Raw genomic sequence first — 25,073 nt, 5'->3', positions numbered from 1 at the left:
CCCCCGCATGTCAGTGTGGCTGATTGTAGATGTGCTAAATTTAGCACATCTACGATCAGGTCTAAATTAGCCCCCATGGGGAGTGCATAAAGTGGCGGACAGAAAGAAAACAGAGCCATGGTTTACCTCTTAGTACATTGGGAGAAGGAAGCAGTGGATTAGTACATTCATGTGTTCAGTGCAGCATACTGGTAGCATGTTATTTTGATCACAATTCCAATAAAACACATGGACATTGTATCCATTAGAATATTTGCATCTATGCTTGTGTGATATGTGGTATATTTCACTCTTTAAAAGTTTAAACCAATGTAATTGATCCTTTTATGAGCAGATATTACATTATATACGAAGCTGACATTGTATCATTTGAGAAACACAGAGGCATGCACATAACGTCCACTCCACACTGCGTACAAATGTGAGATAATAGATGTGAATGTGGGAGAAAGAGACTGCAGCACAGAGATGAGAATGTGAGCAGTACAATATTCCTCAGGTCAGAACAGTGACAGTTTCTAAAAACTGAGCAATTTGTCAGTGTCATGCGGGCCCCCCCTCCCAGGCGCCTCCTATCCTATCCTCACTATGCAAGCCTCAGGCCCAAGCGCTGGCGACACTTTGACAGTGTCCCCATCCTTTCCAATTAACTTCACTTGCTTTTTAAATTAGTGTTAACGAGCTGTCCTGCCACTATCCATCAGCAACCTCATTGCCCGACCTGCAGTAAGAAAACCCCACATGTATTTATCAGTGCCATGTAAAGAATAATAGATAAAGCAATGCAAAGCTAAAATGGAAAAAATAAACAAGTATCAAGTCTCTGCATACAAACACAAAATGGAAATACTTAACCGGGAATTTGAGGCTCAATTTGCTTACAAAACATGTTCTAAGCTCACACTTGTAATGGATAGTGCATGTTCCATTATTTCTATCTGATCAGCACATTATAGCACAGTTTACAAAATAATTCCTGCAGGCTGAAGCTGCACAAACATCTATCTTGTCCCAGGGCTGAATTATTCAGACACCCACTTTTTAATATAGCACATCGCATGCAGGGCACATGTGTCTCTATTCAGACTACACATGTACAGGATATCCCCAGCATAATTTATTTCAATGACACCATAGATTCCGCAGCATCTAACATAGTTGCACATAAAAGAAATAAATGAAAACAGTAAACATAATAACAGGAACATGATTACAAATCAGCAGAATAATGAATGCATGGATGCAATTAACAGACCAAGTTGGGTACGAAATCCATGCAGTCATAATCCTTACAGTCAGGATGCCAACAGAGGCATCCCGACAATTAAAATCCCGGTACTCATTTAAACCCGACCACTATCCCTAACCCACCCCTCCTGCAGCCTAACCCTAACCACCCTCTATTTAGTTCTAGGTACAGGCGGCAATATGGGCAACAGAATCAGGCTCTTCTTATTAAAGCCCTTGGGATACGGATGTTTTCCGTGTATAAGGGGTATGTGCCTTGCAACCAATGGTAGGCCCCTGCATTGCTGACAAGAGAGTACAAGATGAAACAAGCCATAGTATGGGTCAGTGGCGTAACTACTGCCCCCGCAGTCCTCGCGGTGGCTTGGGGGCGAGGGGCTGCGGGGGCGCCACTGATTACAGCAGACTGACATGCGGACGAGCGCCCGCATGTCAGTCTGCTTTCTGCTTCCCGCCGCCGCTTGTTGGAGGGACACGGACGGCAGCGTGTGCCTCTCCTGTGTCCCTCCTGCTGCATCATCTCCGGCGGCCGCGGGTCTGATAGGGAGAAGTGCCGTCCGTGAGCTCTAATTGGCTCACGAACCGGCACTTCCCCCTATCAGACCCGCGGCCGCCGGAGATGATGCAGGAGGGACACAGGAGAGGCACACGCTGCCGTCCGTGTCCCTCCAACAAGCGACAGCGACGGGGGGGTGGGGGGGATGACTGGCACTGGGGCATATCTGGCACTGGGGCATTATCTGGCACTGGGGGGGGGATATCTGGCAGGGGGGGGGATGACTGGCACTGGGGCATATCTGGCACTGGGGCATTATCTGGCACTGGGGGGGGAATATCTGGCAGGGGGGGGATGACTGGCACTGGGGCATATCTGGCACTGGGGGGGAATATCTGGCAGGGGGGGGCATATCTGGCACGGGGGCATTATCTGGCACTGGGGGGGGGGGATATCTGGCAGGGGGGGGGGATGACTGGCACTGGGGCATATCTGGCACTGGGGCATTATCTGGCACTGGGGGGGGGATATCTGGCAGGGGGGGGGATATCTGGCACTGGGGCATTATCTGGCACTGGGGGCATATCTGGCACTGGGGGGGAATATCTAGCACTGGGGGGGAATAACTGGCAGGGGGGATATCTGGCACTGGGGCATTATCTGGCACTGGGGGCATATATGGCACTTGGGGGAATAACTGGCAGGGGGGGGATATCTGGCACTGGGGAATTATCTGGCACTGGGGGCATATATGGCACTGGGGGGGAATATCTGGCAGGGGGGATAGCTGGCACTGGGGGCATATATGGCACTGGGAGGGAATATCTGGCGGGGGGATAGCTGGCACTGGGGCATTATCTGGCACTAGGGGCATATATGGCACTGGAGGGGGGGAATATCTGGCACTGGGGGCATATGTGGCACTGGGGGGGAATATCTGGCACTGGGGGGGCATATATGGCACTGGGGGGCATATATGGCACTGGGGGGGAATATCTGGCACTGGGGGCATATGTGGCACTGGGGGGGAATATCTGGCACTGGGGGCATATGTGGCACTGGGGGGGGTATATGTGTACCTGGCACATGGGGCGGGGGGCTATATTTGGCACTGGGGCATGTGAGTACCTGGCACCGTGGGGGAATATGTGGCACTGGGAGCACAGCCCTAGCAACGAGCATGACACCCAGTGCATGAAACACCTGGCAACAAGCATGACACCCAGTGCATGAAACCCCTGGCAACGAGCATGACACCCTGAGCATGAAAACCCCTGGCACCGTGCATAGAACCAAGAGCATGAAACCCCTGGCAACAAGCATGACACCCAGTGCATGAAACCCCTGACAACGAGCAGGTAATTGAAAAGTAATTAGAAGCCTTACTGTAGGACTTAATGTGTAATGGGCATTACGGTGTGTGGCATAATGTATCACAGACATTGCGGTGTGTGTCATAATGTGTCACAGGCATTACGGTGTATGGTATACTATATCGCGGGCATTGTGATATGTGGTATAATGTCTCAGGGTCATTGCAGTGTGTGGCATAATGTATCACGGACATTGCGGTGTGTGTCATGTGTCAGGCATTACGGTGTGTGGTATACTATATCACGGGCATTGTGGTATAATGTCTCAGGGTCATTGCAGTGTGGCATAATACATAACGGGCATTGCGGTGTGTGGCATAGGGTGTAACGGGCAGGGCATTGCGGTATGTGTCACAGGCATTACGGTGTATGGTATACTATATCACGGGCATTGTGGTATAATGTATCACGGACATTGCGGTGTGTGTCATAATGTGTCACAGACATTGTATGTGCTATAATGTATCAGGGGCATTGCAGTGTGTAGCATAATGTATAACGGGCATTGCGATTCCTGTCATAATGTGTCACAGGCATTACGGTGTGTGGCATAATGTGTCACGGGCATTACGGTGTGTGGCATTATGTGTCGGGGGCATTACAGTGTGTGCATATTGTGTCATGTGCATTATTGTGTGCGGCATAATGTCTAAGGGCCATTGCAGTATGTGGCATAATGTATACTGGGCATTACTATAATGAGGAAAAATGACAAATAATGTAAGGGGCATGAATCAGGATTATTTTTCTTTCCTGTGGTGGCCAACGTATGGGCGTGCAGGTTGCAAAACTGGGGTATAAGGTAGTCTTTTCCTGCAATGCCATGCCCCTTTATGCGAAACCACGCCCATTCCAACGAAACCACACCCCGCGCATATTTATCCCTTTCTTGCTCACAATTATGTAGCATGAAGGAGGGGGGGGGCGCCGAAGAATTTTTTGGCTTGGGGGAGAAAAATTTCTAGTTACGCCACTGGTATGGGTGTGCAGGGCTTTCAATTCTTTCCCACTAAGGGATCCTGATTCCATTAGGGAAGATTTTGTTTTATCTACTGTCCTAAATACTGTAGTTAAATGAGGGTCCTCAACATCTTGATATCTGAAACGGACCCGATGCTTGACCTAGCACTGATATCTGCAGAGATCCCAACCTATACAAAAGTGTGACCCATAAATTAGACAGCCCCAATGTTCTTATTCTTATTAATGTAGAATTCTTATTCTTTAGGTAAAAGAGCTTACAATTAACATTTTTTTTGTGCTTTTGAGCTGCAATGTCCCACAGTGCTAGACTAGCTTATATTTCGCCTAAATGAATGTTCTTATTGTTATTATGTACAGACATACACAGCAGCACTTTTCTTTTCCTTTATAAAAGGTATCTATTTTTATTTTCTGTATATGGACAACTGCACATTACTACAGTCTGCAATTCCATTATCTGGATCTGTATACCAGAGATAATGCATGGTATTTGTTCATACTTTTTGTGTATCTATCTGTATGATTATTATTTTTATTGTTGTTTATATAAAGCCAATCATATTACACAGCGCTGCACAGTAAATGTCTATTATTCACATCAGCCCCTGCCCCATTGGAGCAGTCTAAATGCCCTAACACAATTGTAATACCCTTGTAATTATCTCTGTGTATGGACAATAGCTTGGTACCACTTTTTTCCACTGATTTACAGTATGTTCACCATTGTTGCCAATGGAATGCAAATAAAGACCTCAAAAGTTTTCTATCTACAGACTTCTAACTTGTAACTCTGTTGATGATACATGGTTTTTACTGGGAAGAACAATAAAATCTTTGTTTACAGTGGGGCCATCTATTAATAATAATAATAATAATAATAATAATAATAACATTTTGAATTGCATAAATTGATATTTCGGTTGACACTATACGTAGCAGAACATCGTTGGCCATATGGGCTTGGGCACTTACCAAATTTTACCCTTAACCAACCCATATCATACATAAAGTAACTGACAACAGGATTAGTGAAAAAGGGACAGTTTTTATTGAATAACAAGACTGAAATTAAAGTAGAAGGAAAGCACTTTTGGGATGTAATAGGATGTGAGAATCATGAAGTGATAGATTTTGTGAGAACCAGGTTGATTTTGCCATGTAAACGATTGCCACTTTAAAAAAAAACAGGAGAACTCTCACATAATCTCTCACTTCCATATTCTTGCACCCTATTATATCCCCCCCTAAGTTTTAATTACTACCAAAATAATTGGTGGTGAATCTCCAACCTCTGATGTCACCTGGGTTGCCAAGTAAATATTCACCCTTTTTGGCACAGCCCTGGAACACAAAAATGCCCAGGCCTCATCATTTAGTTGGAAGCAAATATCTGCTTGAATCTAAGTGCAATGTGGTGCAACCACTCTAATGCCCAATCTGGCCACCTGCAACCAGTGCTTTCCTGCCAAATTCAGAATCTAATCATCAGCTGCGACCTAAACCTGCCCATCATAAAAAGAAAAAGCTGCCAAAAGAAACAGTCTAAACCTTGCTGGCTAAGGTGAACCCCATCCTCCTTGTTTAAATGCATACATTCGTACCAAAGCTCAAGATGCCTAACTACCAACATGGATGATTTTACGCTGCGCATAGCCACTTCATGCTAATTACATCTTCAGATCATCCTAGGCAATATTTCTGACCACACCATTTTAGCATGCCTGCCTAGACTGCACGCAGATCAGACCTAATCCACATGACATTGATGCTTTGAGTGCCTCAATCATTTCCTCCTAAATGTAATATGGAAACAAAGGAATAAAAAGTAGTAACGTTGAACCTGGAACAAACCCCATTGTAATGCAAATAAATTTTTTTATTTTATTTTTGTATGCAGGGTAAATACGGGCTACTTTTGCTGGACAGCTTTATTTTTACACTGCAATTTAGAGTTGAGCTTTTAAATATGCAACAGGCTTTTGCCACGGTGTAAAGTTACAGTACTTGCTTTAGTTTATTTGCTTTAGATGGCACAAAAGATGCCCTAATAAAAGTTACGGACAAGAGGGGTCATTCCGAGTTGTTCGCTCGCTAGCAGTTTTTATCAGCCCTTGCAATCGCTAAGCCGTCGCACTCTGGGAGTGTATTTCAGCTTAGCAGAAGTGCGAACGAAAGGATCGCAGAGCGGCTACAAAATAATTTGGTGCAGTTTCAGAGTAGCTCCAGACCTACTCAGCACTTGCGATCACTTCAGACCATTCAGTTCTGGATTTGACATCACAAACACACCCTGCGTTCGCCCAGCCACGCCTGCGTTTTTCCTGGCACGCCTGCGTTTTGTCGAACACTCCCTGAAAACGGTCAGTTGACACCCAGAAACGCCCACTTCATGTCAATCACTCTGCGGTCAGCAGTGCAACTGAAATGCATCGCTAGACCCTGTGCAAAACTACATTGGCCGTTGTGAAAGTACGTCGTGCGTGCGCATTGCGCCGCATACGCATGCACAGAAGTGCCTTTTTTTTTGCTTTATCGCTGCGCAGCGAACATTTTCAGCTAGCGATCAACTCGGAATGACCCCCAATGTCCTATTTACAGCACCTCCCTTGATGTGTAAATAATAATCAAAATGTATGTGGTGCAAAACTGTCGGCAAAGAACACCCCAATCTGCCTAGCGACTCCTAGCTGACAGAACAGCTGTTCCATCATAGTATTGAGTAGGGCTGCATTTGCATTAATATTACATGCACCATGTGTTCTTGACTAATCAATGGATCTGGTCAGTCTATATCACTACCTGCAACAGAAATGAGAGAATATGACATATGTAGTTATACAAAATACTGCTGATATAGGCAAACACAGCATTTTCTGTCTCAGTTAAGTTTTTCTTATTACATTAGTGCCTCAGCAGTCACTTAGCATGTAAAATCGATATAATAGAAATTGAAAAGAGGTACAGGAGTATGAAAATAAGAAATATTTCATCCTGAATGTGGCAGATTGTGGGTTAAGCAGCCTGTCCAAACCATTTAGTTCCCAGCAAGCCCTCCTGCAGCTAACCGGTTGCTTTCATATTCCAAATATGAAGACTCTGCAGGAATTCTGTCTGCGCTAGACATGGTCTGAAGGATTCCAGCTATGCAGTAAGGAGAGTAGGGCAGAACCCTATAGGCCAAGGCTGGATCTAAAAGCTGTTACCTGTTACCCACCATGAGGTTTTCAAGATACATCAAACGTGATTGTATGAAACCCTATGTCATTGCTAAGTATTGTTTAAATTCTGAGTATCCAGCTTCAGAAATTAAAAACAAATAACTAAAAGATTCTAAAAATAATTCATCACATTAGCACTGCTATTTTATACACAGCAAAGTAAGGGTCACAGGGCCCATACATTAGGGGAGAATCAGGGGAATTAGCCACTTTCCTCCATTCACCGATTCTGACCAAAAAATGATTGGGATCAGCAAGTCTGGGATTTTTAACATGCTGTATTTTGGTGATTCCATGATAGATCGTTGATCATCGATGTCTGCTGGTCAGCGACACGGAAACGCGGTGCTAGATGTATGCACCACATTAGTCTTGGATAAACCCTCCATTGGATGATTTCTTGTTGTTACTTAAAACGGTTTTCATTGGTATCAGATTATTATGTTTCAGTAACAAATGAGAGTTCTTAGTATGTTAAAAAAAGGAGATTTATGGTAGACTTACAAATCTCTTTCTACGAGGTACACTGGGTTACACAGGGAATACATCGGGGTGTAGAGATGGATTTTGATCCAGAGGCACCAACAGGCTAAAGCTTTAGACAGTCCCAGGATGCATTGCGGGGCCTCCTCTATATAACCCCGCCTCCAGGCACTGTGAACTCAGTTTTAGTTAACCAATCCAATGCAGAAGCAGGTAAAAGTGAAGGCAGATGTTAGTCACATAGAACCACGTTCTCACGTCAGGAGAAGGGACCAGCGACTAATGCCATACAAACCCATAGAAGCTAAGTGCGTTAGGGTGGGTGCCCTGTGGAACCCAGTGTACCTCGCAGAAAGAGATTTAACCATGTTAAGTCTACCATAAATCTCCTTTTCTGCAGTGGGGTACACTGTGTTCCATCAGGGAATACATCGGGGATGTCCTAAAGCAGTTCCTCAAGGGAGGGGACGCACCTTAGCGGGTATGAGAACCCAGCGTCCAAAGGAAGCATCCTGGGAAGCAGAAGTATCAATGTCATAGAACCTAATGAACATGTTCACTGAGGACCATGTAGCTGCCTTGCACAATTGTTCTGCGGATGCGCCACGGCGGGCCGCCCAAGAAGGTCCAACAGACCGAGTAGAATGGGCCTTAATAGCAGCAGGAGGTGGGAGCCCAGCCTGCGCATAAACTTGTGCATTCACCATTCTAAACCATCTGGCCAAGGTTTGTGTATTCGCATGCCAGCCACATTTGTGGAAACCAAAAAGTACAAAAAGGGTATCTGACCTCCTGATAGAGACAGTCCTCTCCACATAAACATGGAGAGCCCTTACCACATCCAAAGACCGCTCTTTGGAGGACAAGTCAGAAGAGATGAAGGCCGGAACCACAATCTCTTGGTTAAGGTGAAAAGATGACACCACCTTATTCAAATAACTGGGACGAGTTCGGAGAACTGCGTGGTAATGATGAAATATCAAAAAGGGCGGACTACAGTACAAAGCTCCCAAGTCCGAAACCCTTCTGGCAGAGGCAATAGCCAATAAGAAAAGCACCTTAACCGTAAGCCATTTAAGGTCCACTGACTCAAGAGGTTCAAACGGAGACTCTTGCAGAGCATTCAGGACAACAGACAGATCCCATGGAGCCACAGGAGGGACATAGGCAGGCTGAGTCCGCAGTACACCCTGAGTGAATGTATGAACGTCAGGAATAGGTTCTATTTTTCTCTGAAACCACACCAACAAGGCAGATATGTGAATTTTGAGGGAGGCCAGACAAAGTCTTAAATCCAGGCTTTGTTGCAAAAAGTCAGAAGTCTGAAAGTACTAAACTTGTAAGCATCGTAATTCTTAGCAGCACACCAGGTGAAGTAAGAATTCCAGACCCTATAATAAATCCGTGCAGATGCCGGTTTGCGGGCCTTTAGCATAGTTTGGATAACCGCCTCTGAAAAACCTTTGGCCCTCAGGAGTGAAGCTTCAAGAGTCCTGGCCAGTATGGCCATGTTTGGGAAGACACAAGGGCCCTGAATGAGGAGGTCTGGGCATTGAGGAAGTAGAGGAGGACGCTCTATCAATAGACCCTGCAGGTCCAAGAACCAATGCCGTCTGGGACACGCTGGAGCGACTAGAAGTAGTATTCCTCCTTCTTGCTTGAACTTCCATAGTACCCTGGGCAGGAGTGACACTGGAGGGAACACGTTGCCAGTGCATCCATGAACACTGCTTGAGGATCCCTTTTTCTTGATCAGAAGACCGGAACTTTGTGATTGTGTCGAGACGCCATCAGGTCTACATCTAGTAGGCCCCACTTGTCCACTAGGAGTTGAAAGACTTCTGGATGAAGACTCCACTCTCCAGCGTGCACGTCCTGACGCCTGAGGTAGTCTGCTTCCCAGTTGAGGACCCCGGGAATGAACACTGCAGATGGTGTTCCGCCCAACAAAGGATTTTTGACACTTCCATCATTGCCATGCAGCTTTGAGTGCTGCCTTGATGATTTATGTAAGCCACCGTGGTGGCATTGTCTGACTGTACTTGAACAGGCCTGTTCCGTATCAGAGGCAGTGCAAGAGTCAAAGCACTGAACACAGCCCGCAATTACAGAATGTTTATTGGGAGGAGAGATTCCTCCCTGGTCCACCGACCCTGGAGAGAGTGTTGCTCCAGCACCACGCCCCAACCCCTCAGACTGGCGTCCATAGTCAGGAGGACCCAGTTGGGAATCCAGAAGGGACGGCCCCTGTCCAGCTGCTGGTCCTGTAGCCACCAGGTCAGTGACAGACGAACCTCCGGAGTTAAGGAGATCATTTGAGACCTGATCCGATGAGGCAGGCCATCCCACTTGGAAAGGATTAACCTCTGTAGAGGGCGGGAATGAAATTGAGTGTACTCTATCATGTCGAACGCTGACACCATGAGGCCTAGTACTTGCATTGCCGAGTGTATCGTCACTCTTGGGCTAGAGAGGAAGCATCTTATCCTTTCCTGAAGTTTTAGGACTTTCTCTGGAGACAGAAATAGTCTTTTAATGTGTGTGTCCAGGAGTGCCTCCAAGTGCACCATGCTCCGAGCAGGGACCAGCGAGGACTTCTTCCAGTTGACGAACCACCTGTGGGCTTGTAGGAAGGTTACCGTCAGTTGCAGATGACTGAGGAGGACATCTTGGGAGTTCGCCAGGATCAGCAAGTCATCCAGATACGGCAGGATCCTGATTCCCGGCAACGCAGATGAGCCTTCATCACAGCCATAACCTTGGTGAAGATCCGAGGGGTCATGGCCAGTCCAAAAGGCAGAGCCTGGAACTGATAATGAAGGTTGCCAATAGCAAACCGCAGATATTGCTGATGCGATATGGCAATAGGTATATGCAGATAGGCATCTTGTATATCCAGGGATACCATATAATCTCCGGGTTCCATGGCCATTACAATCAAGCGCAGCATATTCATACAGAACTTGGACACTCTCACAAATTTGTTCAGTGATTTGAGGTTGAGTATAGGCCGGAAAGACCCATTGGGTTTCAGGACAAGAAACAGGGTCAAGTAGTAACCTCCGCCTCTCTGGGACAGGGGTACTGGCACTACCACTCCTGTATCCAGGAGGGAACGCACAAACAGGTGTAGAGCTTGCGCCTTCAATGGGTCCGAAGGGATAACCATCGTTCGGAACTGGCGAGGGGGACGTCTCTTGAAAGAGACTGCGTAACCGTGAGAGACGACTTCTCGCACCCATGCATCTGAAGTGGTCTTTAACCAGACCTGGGTGAATTGCAGAAGTCGGCCTCCCATCCTGGGATCCCCCAGGGGGAGGCCCGACCCGTCATACACCAGGCTTGTCTTGTTTGGAATCAGGCTGAGGGGCAGCCCAGGATTGTTTTGCTTTGGGCTTAGTGGTTTTGGGAACACAAGTTTGTCTCGGGTATGTCTGACCTTTTGCTTTCCCTTGAGGTTGAAAGGAACGAAAAGTGGTCCTCTTTGCCTTCTGTGCAGAAGGATTAGTATTTGGGAGAAACGCAGTCTTAGCAGCCGCTAAGTCAGTTACAATCTTATTCAGATCTTCCCCAAACAGGATGTCTCCGTTAAAAGGGAGTACCTCCAAGGTCTTTTTGGAGTTCAGGTCCACCTTCCATGACCTCAACCACAGAATACGACAAACCAGGATGGACGTAGTCGATGCCTTGGCCGGCATTACACCCGCCTCCTGAATGTAGTGGGAGGCGGTGGCAATATGAGACAGATATTATCTGGCAGTGTCAGATATATCCCGAGGCAGCTCTTCCTCTATTGCCTGAACCCATGCTTCAATTCCTTTTGCGGCCCAGGAGGCTGCTATAGTATTTATTATTATTTATTTATTAACAGTTTCTTATATAGCGCAGCAAATTCCGTTGCGCTTTACAATTGGAAATAACAATGATATAACAAACTGGGTGATAACAAACAGTCATAGAGGTAGGAAGGTCCTGCTCACAAGCTTACAATCTATAGGTAGGTCTATGTACAGCACCTGTAAGGGAGTAAATAGACTTCAGGCATCCTTCGACACGCTTACTGTATCTGTTGTTTCCGTCAGTGAGGTGACAGTGGTGACAGGCAGAGTAGATGACACCACAAGACGGGTGACATGGGAATACACCAGTGGTGAATTTTCCCACTTGTTACACAACTCAGTGGAGAGAGGATAATGAGCTAGCATCTTTTTGGGTCTGGGAGAATTCCTTTCCTGGAGAGGACCAGGGTTCCTGACGTATGTCTACAAATGGTCAGAAAAGTGGTAAAACTACTTTAGTCACCTTCTGACGTTTACATTTATCAGGTTTCTTAGATGCAGTTGTGGGATCTACAGCATCATTGATTTGTAGAATCAGCTAAATAGCCTCCACTAAGTCAGGGACATCAACTTGCATAGTAGTATCCTTGTCAGAAGCGACTGTATCAGTGTCTGACAGATCAGTATACTCCCCATCCTCATCAGAAGTATCATCTGAGATATTAGTGGATTATGAGGAGGAGGCGGCCCGCTTAGAGGACCCCTTGACAGCAGAGGGACGTGGGGTAGGTTTTGGTCTAAGCAAAGATTGATTCAATTGTTGTATCTGGGTAGACAGAGTATCCGCCCAGGGCGGATTAACCATAGGGACAATATGTGGCTGTATAGGCACAGGAGGTCCCATAGGGGGCTTAAGGCGTGTCACAAGTGTATTAAGCATATTTGAGAATGCCGCCCAAGGTGGCTCCTGATTGGCTACAGCAGCAGTGGGCTGACTGGGAGAAGTATGGCACATATTACACAGACCATCCTTTAAAACTTCCCCCTCAGGAAAATCCTTGGTGCATGCGCTGCATGATGCAGGAGCGTCCACGGATTTCCCGCCCTTTGTGGTAGACATTATAGGGAATGTAAGCTTAGAGCGTGACAGTACGATATAGCCAGACAAATACAATACCTGCAAATAAATCCCCTATTTATGTGTCAGAAAATGCAAAACACAAGCACAGAATAAATGCGGTAAGATGTGACTGAAATACACAGTAAAACACACTTAACTGTAAATACTGCGCAGCACTACATAATAAACCCTGATGCACCTAGTCCCCAAGGGTACAGAATACAGTGACAGCTATAGCTTGTGATACACTGAAAGTGAAATTCACACAGCAGATACAGACACACACAGTCTCAGTGACAATGCAGATAATTATTTTAGTCAGACACTAAAACTGCACTGGACGAGTACTGTATATATATATATATATATATATATATATATAAAAATAACAATGCGCGGTCTGAGACTGGATGTATATATCAGAATACTCGTACAATATATTCTGGTAGAGGTACACTTGTTCTTAACTAATGCCGTCTTAAAATGACATGTAGAATACTAAAGTGTCTGCAGAATCACAGCGCTGATAAATTAGGCGGATTTACAGAGGAGACCTTGCCCTGCGGTCCCGGAGACCAGTCGCACCTACTGTGAGAAAATGGCGCCCAAAGTCTCAGTCAGGGAGTGAGGGAGAGTATGTGGCAGCTCCAGGGTGGGAACACCAGCAGTAGATGGCGCCCGGAGCTTGGGGAGGGGCTACAGGTCAAGCGCCTTATCCCCGATGCTGGTCCTCACCACCTGGTACTATGGAGCCTTATGAAAACTGGATAATGTATTATCCGACCTGTGGTCCCCTGCCCTGGTGGATATAGTGGGGTCCCTGCATGGCCACCGTGTCCACGCCAGTGTCGGGGTCCATCTCCGGTGACAGCGACCGGAACACGATTTAATGGTGGGTCCCGCCTGGGGGACCCTCTTACCTCCTCCTTTAGTAGCAGCTACGCGATCCATAAGAGCGTCTGCAGTGGTGTGCCTTGGAACTGGAGCACCTCCGCAGCAAGTACCCGGAAACAGAGCCAGCGGGAGTATGCAACGCCGCTGGGGAGGTGATGGAGCCGCAGCACAGTCTTCTAAGTAGCTTTTTCAGGGCTGCCTGCGCAGCCCCCCTGTTAAGTGACCTGCTTATGCAGACACCAACTCTAAAACTGAGCTCACAGTGCCTGGAGGCAGGGTTATATAGAGGAGGTCCCACAATGCATCCTGGGACAGTCTAAAGCTTTAGCCTGTTGGTGCCTCTGGATCAAGATCCATCTCTAAACCCCGATGTATTCCCTGTTGAACACAGTGTACCCAGCTGCAGAATTTTTTTTTATTTTAGAAATGCATTGTAAACTGTTGTTTTGTCACACTAATCCTAGTGGCAGGGCCGTAACTAGCAGTGTGCCACAAGTGACGGTGCACAGAGCGAAGAGGCTCTCTGTAGCCAGGATCGCTGCTGCAGCGCCACCATAGCATACTTTACTGTTGCTGCCGCTCTGTGCGACATAAATTCACAGGACACATTTGATTCCTGTTACGGTGCTGATTATAGGACAGTTACCAGTGCACTTACAATTGCTTTAAAGAGTACAAAGACCTTCCTAGAAGCTAGGATGCTTACCAGATAGTGATGTGATCATTTTGTGGTTCTGTTTCCAGGATTGTAAAGTTGATGTGAATTCCAAATCCAACTGGAACAGTGATGATCCAGGAACAGTCCTGGGAATTTGGGTACTGATTGGGGAAGCCAGGAGAGTATATGGATGCATTGAAAGCTGTGACATTTCCTCCACATGGAACTGAACAGCACATGAAGGAACAAACAAACAGAACTCAGTGTCAATTGGATTTGTGGTTGTGAATCCAAAATAAAGAAACTACATGCAGATCTTGCTGTATCTGCTCTAGAAATAAACAACTTTACTCAGAAGTTTTTTTAAAGAAGCATGTTTGCCTTGTAAATGATTGCCCCTTTAAAAAAAAATCTGAGTTCGGCCAGCAAACTTGGACCCTATTACATATATGCCCCCTGGCGTTTATTACACAGCTTGCAGTAATATGTGGAATGGGCATCATCAGAGAATAGGACTGTGTGGGCAATCTAAAAACTAGAGTATGTGTTTTTTGCTGTGCTTTGTAATATCCCTTTCCTCCTGTGCCTGTTGTTAATTCTCATTATGAAATGGTTGTTTAATAAAGATGGTTAGGGCTCCACTTACCTTCACACCTGGGAAACGAGTGATCCCAGTTTCTGCTGGTGCCATGTTGGCATGTTAGGACTGGATGACCTACCAACTGGTATCCGGGATTGCACTCAAAGGAGATTGATTGCCCAACATTGTAACCAGCTCCTCGGACCACACCGTGGGAAAACGGTTCTGGATCTGGACATTCTTGAAGCTCATAGGCTGTAGAAAGAAAAGGAAATAATTCAACTATGCAATGAACACAGGTGGTCATTCCGAGTTGTTCGCTCGCAAGCTGCTTTAAGCAGCTTTGCACACGCTAAGCCGCCGCCTACTGGGAGTGAATCTTAGCATAGTAAAATTGCGAACGAAAGATTAGCAGAATTGCAAATAGACACTTCTTAGCAGTTTCTGAGTAGCTCCAGACTTACTCGGCAACTGCGATCAGTTCAGTCAGTTTCGTTCCTGGATTGACGTCACAAACACACCCAGCGTTCGCCCAGACACTCCCCCGTTTCTTCAGACACTCCCGTGTTTTTCCCAGAAACGGCAGCGTTTTTTCACACACACCCATAAAACGACCAGTTTACGCCCAGAAACACCCACTTCCTGTCAATCACATTACGATCACCAGAACGAAGAAAAAACCTCGTAATGCCGTGAGTAAAATACCTAACTGCATAGCAAATTTACTTGGCGCAGTGCGAACATTGCGCATGCGCAATTAGCGGAAAATCGCTGCGATGCGAATAAAATTACCGAGCGAACAACTCGGAATGAGGGCCACAATTGCCTAAAGCAGCATTCATTTATCTGATTTATGAACTATCTTTAAAGGGTCATATGAAGAGCTAAAAACCACTTGACTTGATAAAAGCTAAGAGATTTATCCCATTGTAAATTGCTTTGCATTCCACCTTCTATCTCTTAGACAACATAGTTGACTAGTAGTAATATCAATAGGTATATGTCCACAATTTTTCAAAGATAAATTCATGCTGAGAAGGTGGGTTGTTTAATACTTCAGCATACAATAAGGGAATGTTTGGACCAGGTACTCTCTATAAAAGTTTGGCGGACCTATACTTTGTACTTTAGCGCATATGCATAGGCTGAATGGATTCCATAACTAACACAAAAGTTAACATATTCATCATTGCTTAGCTAGGTCAATGTGACCTTTTCGCTTCCCAGCAACTTTTAAAATTCATACAAATCATATGAACAGCCTTCAAATGTTGTGCTGACTCAATTACTGTGCGTGACGTACTTTTATTCACAAGATAAAATGTAATAATGAGATTTGTAGTAATTCCTTACCCTGATATTCCAATTTAAATCCTGGTTTATTTTGAGAATGGTCACTATGGAAATAAATAGAGGTTTCATGTGATGTAGAGAGAAGGTTACCAGGCGTCTCTGACCCACTAAACCTGCCAATTACACCGCTGGTCTCGTGAGGGCCATTGCGGATCTCCAAAAAGTCATGATTTGCTTCACTTGAAAAGCTGAGAAACTGAATGTGAGCTCCTATGACAAGTTTAGAATGAAAAAGATCAGTATTATGTACACAATACAGATAACCATAAAAACAATATTGCAATGTAATAAATATGTAAGCCTTTCCGATTCTACCTTTTTCTTTTGTGCACAGTAGCAGATTAGTCTGCAGGATACACAATCATATAACAAGCATACACCATTTGTAGTTTTGTTGTTTGGGACTGTACACAGTGGGATTTCTCCATATTGCAGACATTAGAGGCCTAAATTAAAACTAAACTTAAATATTTAACTTTTTCAGACATGCAAAGGTGGGGAGTTGTTCATTGATAAGTAACATGCAACTTTACATATAACATATTTCTTTACATCCAGTGCAAAACTGCTTAAATTATTAAGTAGTTCAATGCAATGGCCACCTGATTGTCACATCATGGCCGGCTATATTGCCAATTTCTCCTCGCACCCCATAGATTTGTGTAGCAAAACTAGAGATGTTGTAGATACCATAAATGACAGATATGTGTGCAGCCAAGCATCACTGCCTAACTGAATTGCCCCCCATCCCCCAAGTCATTTGTTAACATAAGGCTATACAACTGCTGTATGTATAGAATACACAATTGGAAATTGTCCTGTATTATTATACCTTATTGGCAAAAAAAATGCTACAGGTCAATTTTAATCTGTTTAAAATCATTCTAAACTGATGTTGTATTTTAAGGGCGAACAAGCACATTTGCTAACATTAAAAAACATTAGTAAAATAAAAAAAATGTCTGTTAGTAAATGAGAGTTTTAGCCCCTGAAACACAACATCGATTTAGATCAATGTAAAATTGTTTCAAATTGATTTAAATCAACCTTTAGTAAATATATCCCATAATCTGAACGCTTTTGACTACTTATTACCCTGGTAACTCGGTGAAACCACAAACTATATGTAGCAAGCAGCTATATAAACAGCTACCAAGCTTATTATTGAAGGATGTTTGAATAATGGAAAAGTCATAAATGCTACAAAGTTTGACCACTATTATATGTTTACGTACTGGTACTAGGTAATAGGTGGAGATCTAAATAGTACATGTCTGTAGCAGCATAAAGAGAGGCATTGGGGCTGATTCTACCTCTCTCTGAGGAAGTAGTTAACTTTGACAAGAAACCCAGATAGAGCCCCATAGAGGTCCAATAGGGACACAATTGGACTCCTTAATTTAAGACTAGATGCTTTATTCAATGTAAATATTTTGTGTCTCAACACAGGAGTGCTTAACAAACCCATCCAAAAATGGGGTGTGACCTCGCAGGAAAGTGGCATGACTTTGGGGGAAGCTGGCGTGGCTTCGCTGCCCAACGCCATTTGCATCACTCTGGGAGGGGAATGCCCAGCATTCCCAGAGATGCTGGACTGCAACCACGGACTCATTTGCCTGCACTGCCAGTTCCTACTCTGTGACAGGAGCCGGGTGCTGCATGATAATGTCACAGTGCAGCACCCAGGAACTGGCATTTTGATGTCACCACTCAGAGGGTGACACCTGGATGCAGTCCACACACCCCTAGTGACACCTCAACAGCAGATTAGGTTTGATACTGACTATGCTAATGCTTACTAACACAGCTTTTAACATAGGAACAGTCTAACAAGAACTAGACCAAGAGCTATCCCCTCCCAGAATACTGAGAACTGAACCTGTTTACAATCTACTATACTTGTTCAGTATGATGCATTGATATTTTATAGTGCATTTTCAAAACAGTCACAAAGCTAATAACATTATCTACTACATGCCCCCCAGCATTCAAACATGCGAAATCAGGACAAAATAAGCTTTGTCCGAATACATCCACTTTGGGAGGAAACATCTATAGCGTCACCCTATAATATCTTACTGGGGTGCCCTCCACGAGATTGTGAGTCTCCAATGTATAATGCAAAAAAGAGGCGGCACTCCCAGCTTTTTAAAGTGAGACCCCCCGAAACGTCGTTCGTGACTAAAAGTTTTTCACTTTAAAAAGCTGGGAGTGCCGCCTCTTTTTTGCATTATACATTGGAGACTCACAATCTCGTGGAGGGCACCCCAGTAAGATATTATAGGGTGACGCTGTCCCTTTGAGTGCCGGGTTGGATGTTTGTATTTATGGCTTCAGGTGGCCAGTGATCGGAACCTGATTAGCTACCAAGGCACCATCAATCAGCATCATTTGTACTTTCCAGGACCTGCAGCACTTTATCTCACTTAGCACCTTGTACCAGCACTGGTCTTTTTTATAGCACTTGCACTTTTTTTCTGCACGGTACACTTAAGCACTCTGTGGACATCATGACATGGTCTGATAAAGCAGCTACGGACCTCATCAACCAGATGCTTGTTTGTGATACAACGGACACCTTTAGTTTTTTGGATGCTGAAGCAAATTATATTTTATTGACTGAACCCCAGTTTGATTTGCGTGCAAGTGGTTCTAATGAAGATCTGTATAAAGAGTAGTTTAAACTGAAAAAACGTGAAATGGACTTTAGGTACCATGGACTTACCCTCTCTGAATATTACAGAAATAAACAGATCCCAAGGAGTTTCAGACTACATAATATTCCGACTATTGGTCGCTACAGCATTCCGTTTTGTTCTAAGTGGATTGCGATCCTTAACAAATGTTCTATGGATCTTATCCTCCTTGTCATCGAGAAATCCACTAAAGAACTGAATACCGTTAAGGAGAAAATCACAACTTTTGAACAAGAGCCTCCCACAGCACTACGCCAAGACGATAAGACAAACTGGGTCAATCAACTACAACAACAGCTGGAAACATATCAGAAGGATCTTTCAAAATTTAAAAAAGAGAAATTAATTAAAGTTCAACAAGACTACACAGAACATAGAGTCTACAACTGGTTAAATACCACCAACAGACCACCTAGAGGCACGATGCACTTTACTAAATCTAGAGGACAAAGAGCGGGCACGTATTCCAGCACTTCAGCCAGCGATAGTGATCAAGCACAAGCACCTAAAAATGTCCCTTTAGGTGTGGATAACCGAGCCTACAAGGCCGGGTCAAGAACAAACGCACGAGAAGGGGGAGGCAGGCGCAGAGGCAGAGGCGCAAGCAAGCCTCCGAGGGGTCAAAGGACCTAATCTTTAATCTATCCAGCCACCGTCTGACTGAAGCTGAGACACAGGTGTTAGCCAAAGGTCTCAGTTTTGTCCCCACACATTTTCATCAAGATTTCCAATGGAAGGTGGACAACTTCAAGTTTCATAGAAAGCTCAAAATTAGGGAATTCTTTGACAAAAATAAGAACAGGAATAAAGAGCATTTGTCTGGTGAGAGTGGTGATGCTGGGATGGATGATATGCAGGCAGGCAAAAAATTTAAACCTGCCTCAACATTTGATCCACAGTCATTTAACCCTTCAGTTCGGACCTTCCATAGACTGTTGGACACATGCAGCCAGGAACCCCCTGCGACGGCCTCACATATACATCAGAATCTTTCAAGGGATGAGAGGTCAGCCCTGAATGACTTGAGTAAACGTCAAGATATCATCATAAGGGGAGCCGACAAGGGGGGAGCCATAGTGGTGATGGATTTGAGCTTCTACAAGCAAGAATGTCTCAGTCTGTTGGACGATGTTAATACCTATTGCAAGTTAGGCACAGATCCTACTGAAAGATTTAAGAAGGAGTTGTTTTGTCTAGTACAGGATGCAGCACAGGATGGGTTGATTGACTCTGATATTAAGGCTTTTCTATGTAGAGCATTTCCAGTTGTCCCGATCTTTTATATTATTCCTAAGCTGCATAAGGATCCGCAGCGCCCCCCTGGCAGACCGATCATATCAGCCAGGGGGTCGCAGTGTGAACATGTAGCTAGTTTTTTGGATTTCTTTTTACAACCAGTTATTCAAGGCACTAAAACGCACCTTAAAGATACTTCGTCACTATTAAGAGAGTTTGAGGAAATTGGTCAACTACCCCCAGACATGATAATGGCGAGTATTGATGTCACAAGTTTATATACTTGTATACCGCATGATCTTGGTCTGGCAGCTGTTCACCAATTGATTTGTGACAATCCGCTTTATGCGGGACCTGATATCGGCTTCTTTATGAAGCTACTGGAATTTACATTAAGGCACAACTACTTTCTGTACGATGGAAGTTTCTTTATTCAACAAGCAGGTTGTGCGATGGGGAGCCGGGTGGCCCCCTCATATGCAAATTCATTCATGCATGTGGTGGAAGACAGGTTATTTTTTTCAGTTTCTAGCATTAGAGGCTCTGTATTTAAGTATTTTAGATACATAGATGACATCCTATTGTTCTGGACAGGTGGGCAAGAGAGGTTGGAGGAAATCATTTCAGTGCATAATGCCTCCCCCTGTCCTGCTAAGCTTACAGCCAGTATTAGCCATGAGAGGGTGCAGTTCCTTGATGTGGATATCAGAATTAGTGAGGGGCATTTGCGGACCAGCCTGTATGTAAAGCCTACTGACCGCAATACGCTTCTAAAACATAACAGTTTTCACCCTTATTCAACCATTGAAAGTTTTTCTTTTTCTCAGTTTATCAGGGCCTGTCGAATATCTAGCGATGTGAAGGATAGAGAGGTGCAAATTGATAAAATGACCACCAAATTTCTTGAGCGGGGATACCCACAGAAGGTACTCACCCAGGCGAAAAATAGGGCTCTGTCATTTGATCGACTTACTTTATTGCAAGAAAAAGGGCCGAAGGTATCAAAAACACAGTTGGTCCCATGGGTGAATAGATACACCAGTAAAAGTAAATATACATGCAAAAGGGCCAAACAGCTTTGGCCCATTATCAGTTCAGAGCCTAAATTACCATCCTTGCATAACTCCTGTCTCTTGCCCAGTTTCACGAGGGGCCCTAACATTAAGGATCTATTGGTCCGTACAGATATCACTGGGATGGGGCATCCCAAACAGCACTTTCTATCAAGAAAGGGTGGTTGCTTTAAATGTACGGGGTGCACCACTTGTAGTGTGCTGATTACGGGTAATAAGTTTATCCATCCCTTTTCCGTGAAGGTGTTCCTTATTAAACCAGCTTTATCCTGTACTTCTAGGTTTGTTGTCTACCTTTTGTCTTGCCCATGTGGTTTGCACTACGTGGGCAAGACAGAGAGGCAGTTCAAAGAACGGATTGCTCAGCATAGGACTGCAATCAGGGCGGCACTGGTGTCTGGCACCAGTGACCAGGCAGTGGCTAGGCATTTTGCGCAGGCTAGGCACAGTCTAGCAGCATTAAGATACAGAATGATAGCTCAGGTGCCCGAGTCGTTGCATGGAGGTGATCGGGGGGAAAAATTGTTGCAATTGGAGGCATGGTGGATATTCACCCTTGATACTGTGAACCCCAAAGGGTTGAATGAATCTTTAAGTTTGTCCGCATTTATTTAAGTTACAGCCCTCTTCAATATGCCGTATTGAAAATCACTCAGCATAATATTAGTAGTTGTGCTGGGTTTCACTGCTTTGGATATTCAGTTTACTCACTCTACGGGTAGCACACTATGTTATTGATAGGAATGTCATGGTGTGCTGTAGGTTAGCACAAAGCACAGTGAGAGTGGCTGTGCAGGCATGTTGGAGCGGGGGCTGATGTATTCCGGATTCGCTGCTATTATTATGTATTTATTATGTATATGTTTCTGTGATTATTTTTTATATAGATATATTGTTGTCCACATTTGCTGCTTTTATGGGTTTAGTGTCACTAGAATGTTGTTGTTGTTTTTTTGCACATAAGTATGATTTCTCGGACGTCCTAAGTGGATGCTGGGACTCCGTAAGGACCATGGGGATTAGCGGCTCCGCAGGAGACTGGGCACAACTAAAGAAAGCTTTAGGACTACCTGGTGTGCACTGGCTCCTCCCACTAAGACCCTCCTCCAGACCTCAGTTAGATTCTTGTGCCCGGCTGAGCTGGATGCACACTAGGGGCTCTCCTGAGCTCCTAGAAAGAAAGTATATTTTAGGTTTTTTATTTTACAGTGAGATCTGCTGGCAACAGACTCACTGCAGCGAGGGACTAAGGGGAGAAGAAGCGAACCTACCTAACTGGTGGTAGCTTGGGCTTCTTAGGCTACTGGACACCATTAGCTCCAGAGGGATCGACCGCATGGAACCGGCCATTGATGTTCGGTCCCGGAGCCGCGCCGCCGGCCCCCTTACAGAGCCAGAAGCAAGAAGAGTCCGGAAAATCGGCGGCAGAAGACATCAGTCTTCACCAAGGTAGCGCACAGCACTGCAGCTGTGCGCCATTGCTCCTCATACACACTTCACACTCCGGTCACTGAGGGTGCAGGGCGCTGGGGGGGGCGCCCTGAGCAACAATAAAACACCTTGGCTGGCAAATATATCACAATATATAGCCCCAGAGGCTATATATGTGATAAATACCCCTGCCAGAATCCATAAAAAAGCGGGAGAAAAGTCAGCGAAAAAGGGGCGGAGCTATCTCCCTCAGCACACTGGCGCCATTTTCTCTTCACAGTGCAGCTGGAAGACAGCTCCCCAGGCTCTCCCCTGTAGTTTTCAGGTTCAAAGGGTTAAAAAGAGAGGGGGGGCACTAAATTTAGGCGCAATATTGTTTATACAAGCAGCTATTGGGGGAAAAATCACTCAGTTATAGTGTTAATCCCTGCATTATATAGCGCTCTGGTGTGTGCTGGCATACTCTCTCTCTGTCTCCCCAAAGGACTTTGTGGGGTCCTGTCCTCAGTCAGAGCATTCCCTGTGTGTGTGCTGTGTGTCGGTACGGCTGTGTCGACATGTGGGATGAGGAAGGTTACGTGGAGGTGGAGCAGAGGCCGATAAATGGGATGTCGCCCCCTTTGGAGCCGACACCAGAGTGGATGGATAGGTGGAAGGTATTAACCGACAATGTCAACTCCTTACATAGAAGGCTGGATGACGTAAAACAGCTGTGGGACAGCCGGCTTCTCTGCCCGCGCCTGCCCAGGCGTCTCAAAGGCCATCAGGGGCTCAAAAAAGCGCCCGTTACCTCAGATGGCAGACACAGATGTCGACACGGAGTCTGACTCCAGTGTCGACGAGGTTGAGACATATACACAATCCACTAGGAACATCCGTTACATGATCTCGGCAATGAAAAATGTGTTACGCATTTCTGACATGAACCCAAGTACCACATAAAAGGGGTTTTATTTTTGGGGAGAAAAAGCAGCCAGTGTTTTGTTCCCCCATCAGATAAATGAATGAAGTGTGTAAAGTAGCGTGGGTTCCCCCGATAAGAAACTGGTAATTTCTAAAAAGTTACTGATGGCGTACCCTTTCCCGCCAGAGGATAGGTCACGTTGGGAGATATCCCTTAGGGTGGATAAGGCGCTCACACGTTTGTCAAAAAAGGTGGCACTGCCGTCTTAGGATACGGCCACCTTGAAGGAGCCTGCTGATAAAAAGCAGGAGGCTATCCTAAAGTCTGTATATACACACTCAGGTTATATACTGAGACCTGCAATTCCCTTAGCATAAATAGTGCTGCTGCAGCGTGGTCTTATACCCAGTCAGATAATATTAATACTCTAAGACAGGGATAATAGTTTGCTAACATAGAGCATATTAAAGACGTCGTCTTAGATATAAAGGATGCACAGAGGGATATTTGCCGGCTGGCATCCAGAATTAATGCAATGTCCATTCTGCCATGAGGGTATTAGAAACCCGGCAGTGGACAGGTGATGCTGCCCATAAAAGGCACATGGAGATTCTGCCTTATAAGGGTGAGGAATTGTTTGGGGATGGTCTCTGGGACCTCGTATCCACAGCAACAGCTGGGAAGAAAATTTTTTACCTCAGGTTTCCTCACAGCCTAAGAAAGCACTGTATTTTCAGGTACAGTCCTTTCGGCTTCAGAAAAGCAAACGGGTCAAAGGCGCTTCCTTTCTGCACAGAGACAAGGGAAGAAGGAAAAAGCTGCACCAGCAGCCAGTTCCCAGGATCAAAAATCTTCCCCCGCTTCCTCTAAGTCCACCGCATGACGTTGGGGCTCCACAGGTGGAGACAGGTGCGGTAGGGGCGCGTCTCGGGAACTTCAGGGACCAGTGGGCTTGCCCACAGGTGGATCCCTAGGTTCTGCAAATAGTATCACAGGGATACAGGCTGGAGTTCGAGGCGACTCCCCCTCGCCGTTACCTCACATCAGCCTTGCCTGCTGCCCTCGGAGAAAGGTAGTACTGGCGGCAATTCACAAGCTGTACTTCCAGCAGGTGAAATCAAGGTACCCCTCCTTCAACAAGGCCGGGGTTACTATTCCAAAATGTTGTGGTACCGAAACCAGACGGTTCGGTGAGACCCATTCTAAAATTGAAAGCCTTGAACACTTATATACGAAGGTTCAAGTTCAAAATGGAATCGCTCAGGGCGATTATTGCAAGCCTGGAGAATTTCATGGTATCACTGGAAATCAAGGATGCTTACCTGCATGTCCCTATTTACCCTCTTCACCAGGAGTACCTCAAAATTGTGGTACAGGATTGTCATTACCAATTCCAGACGTTGCCGTTGGTCTGTCCCAGGCACAGAGGTATTTACCAAGGTAATGGCCGAAATAATTATCCCGTACTTGGACGATCTCCTTATAAAGGCGAGGTCCAGGGAGCAGTTGTTCGGCGGAGTAGCACTATCTCGGGAAGTGCTACAACA

General features: G+C 45.3%; 1 protein-coding gene across 3 annotated transcripts in view; it reads right to left on the bottom strand.

Annotated features, from left to right (window-relative positions):
* Nucleotides 1-25,073, bottom strand: part of LOC135033722 (CUB and sushi domain-containing protein 2-like) — a 1,450,369-nt gene that overhangs the window by 87,253 nt on the left and 1,338,043 nt on the right. For all 3 annotated transcript variants that reach the window (XM_063954204.1, XM_063954205.1, XM_063954206.1), the window contains 3 exons: nt 16,187-16,396; nt 14,900-15,088; nt 14,302-14,479 (listed from right to left, as the gene is read on the bottom strand). In XM_063954204.1, the coding sequence (XP_063810274.1) occupies nt 14,302-14,479; nt 14,900-15,088; nt 16,187-16,396 (577 nt within the window). The remainder of the gene's footprint in view (nt 1-14,301; nt 14,480-14,899; nt 15,089-16,186; nt 16,397-25,073) is intronic.

This window comes from Pseudophryne corroboree, chromosome 2 (assembly GCF_028390025.1).
Source record: "Pseudophryne corroboree isolate aPseCor3 chromosome 2, aPseCor3.hap2, whole genome shotgun sequence".
In the NCBI taxonomy this organism is placed as follows: Eukaryota; Metazoa; Chordata; class Amphibia; order Anura; family Myobatrachidae; genus Pseudophryne; species Pseudophryne corroboree.
This window is presented reverse-complemented; position numbering and strand designations above follow the sequence as displayed.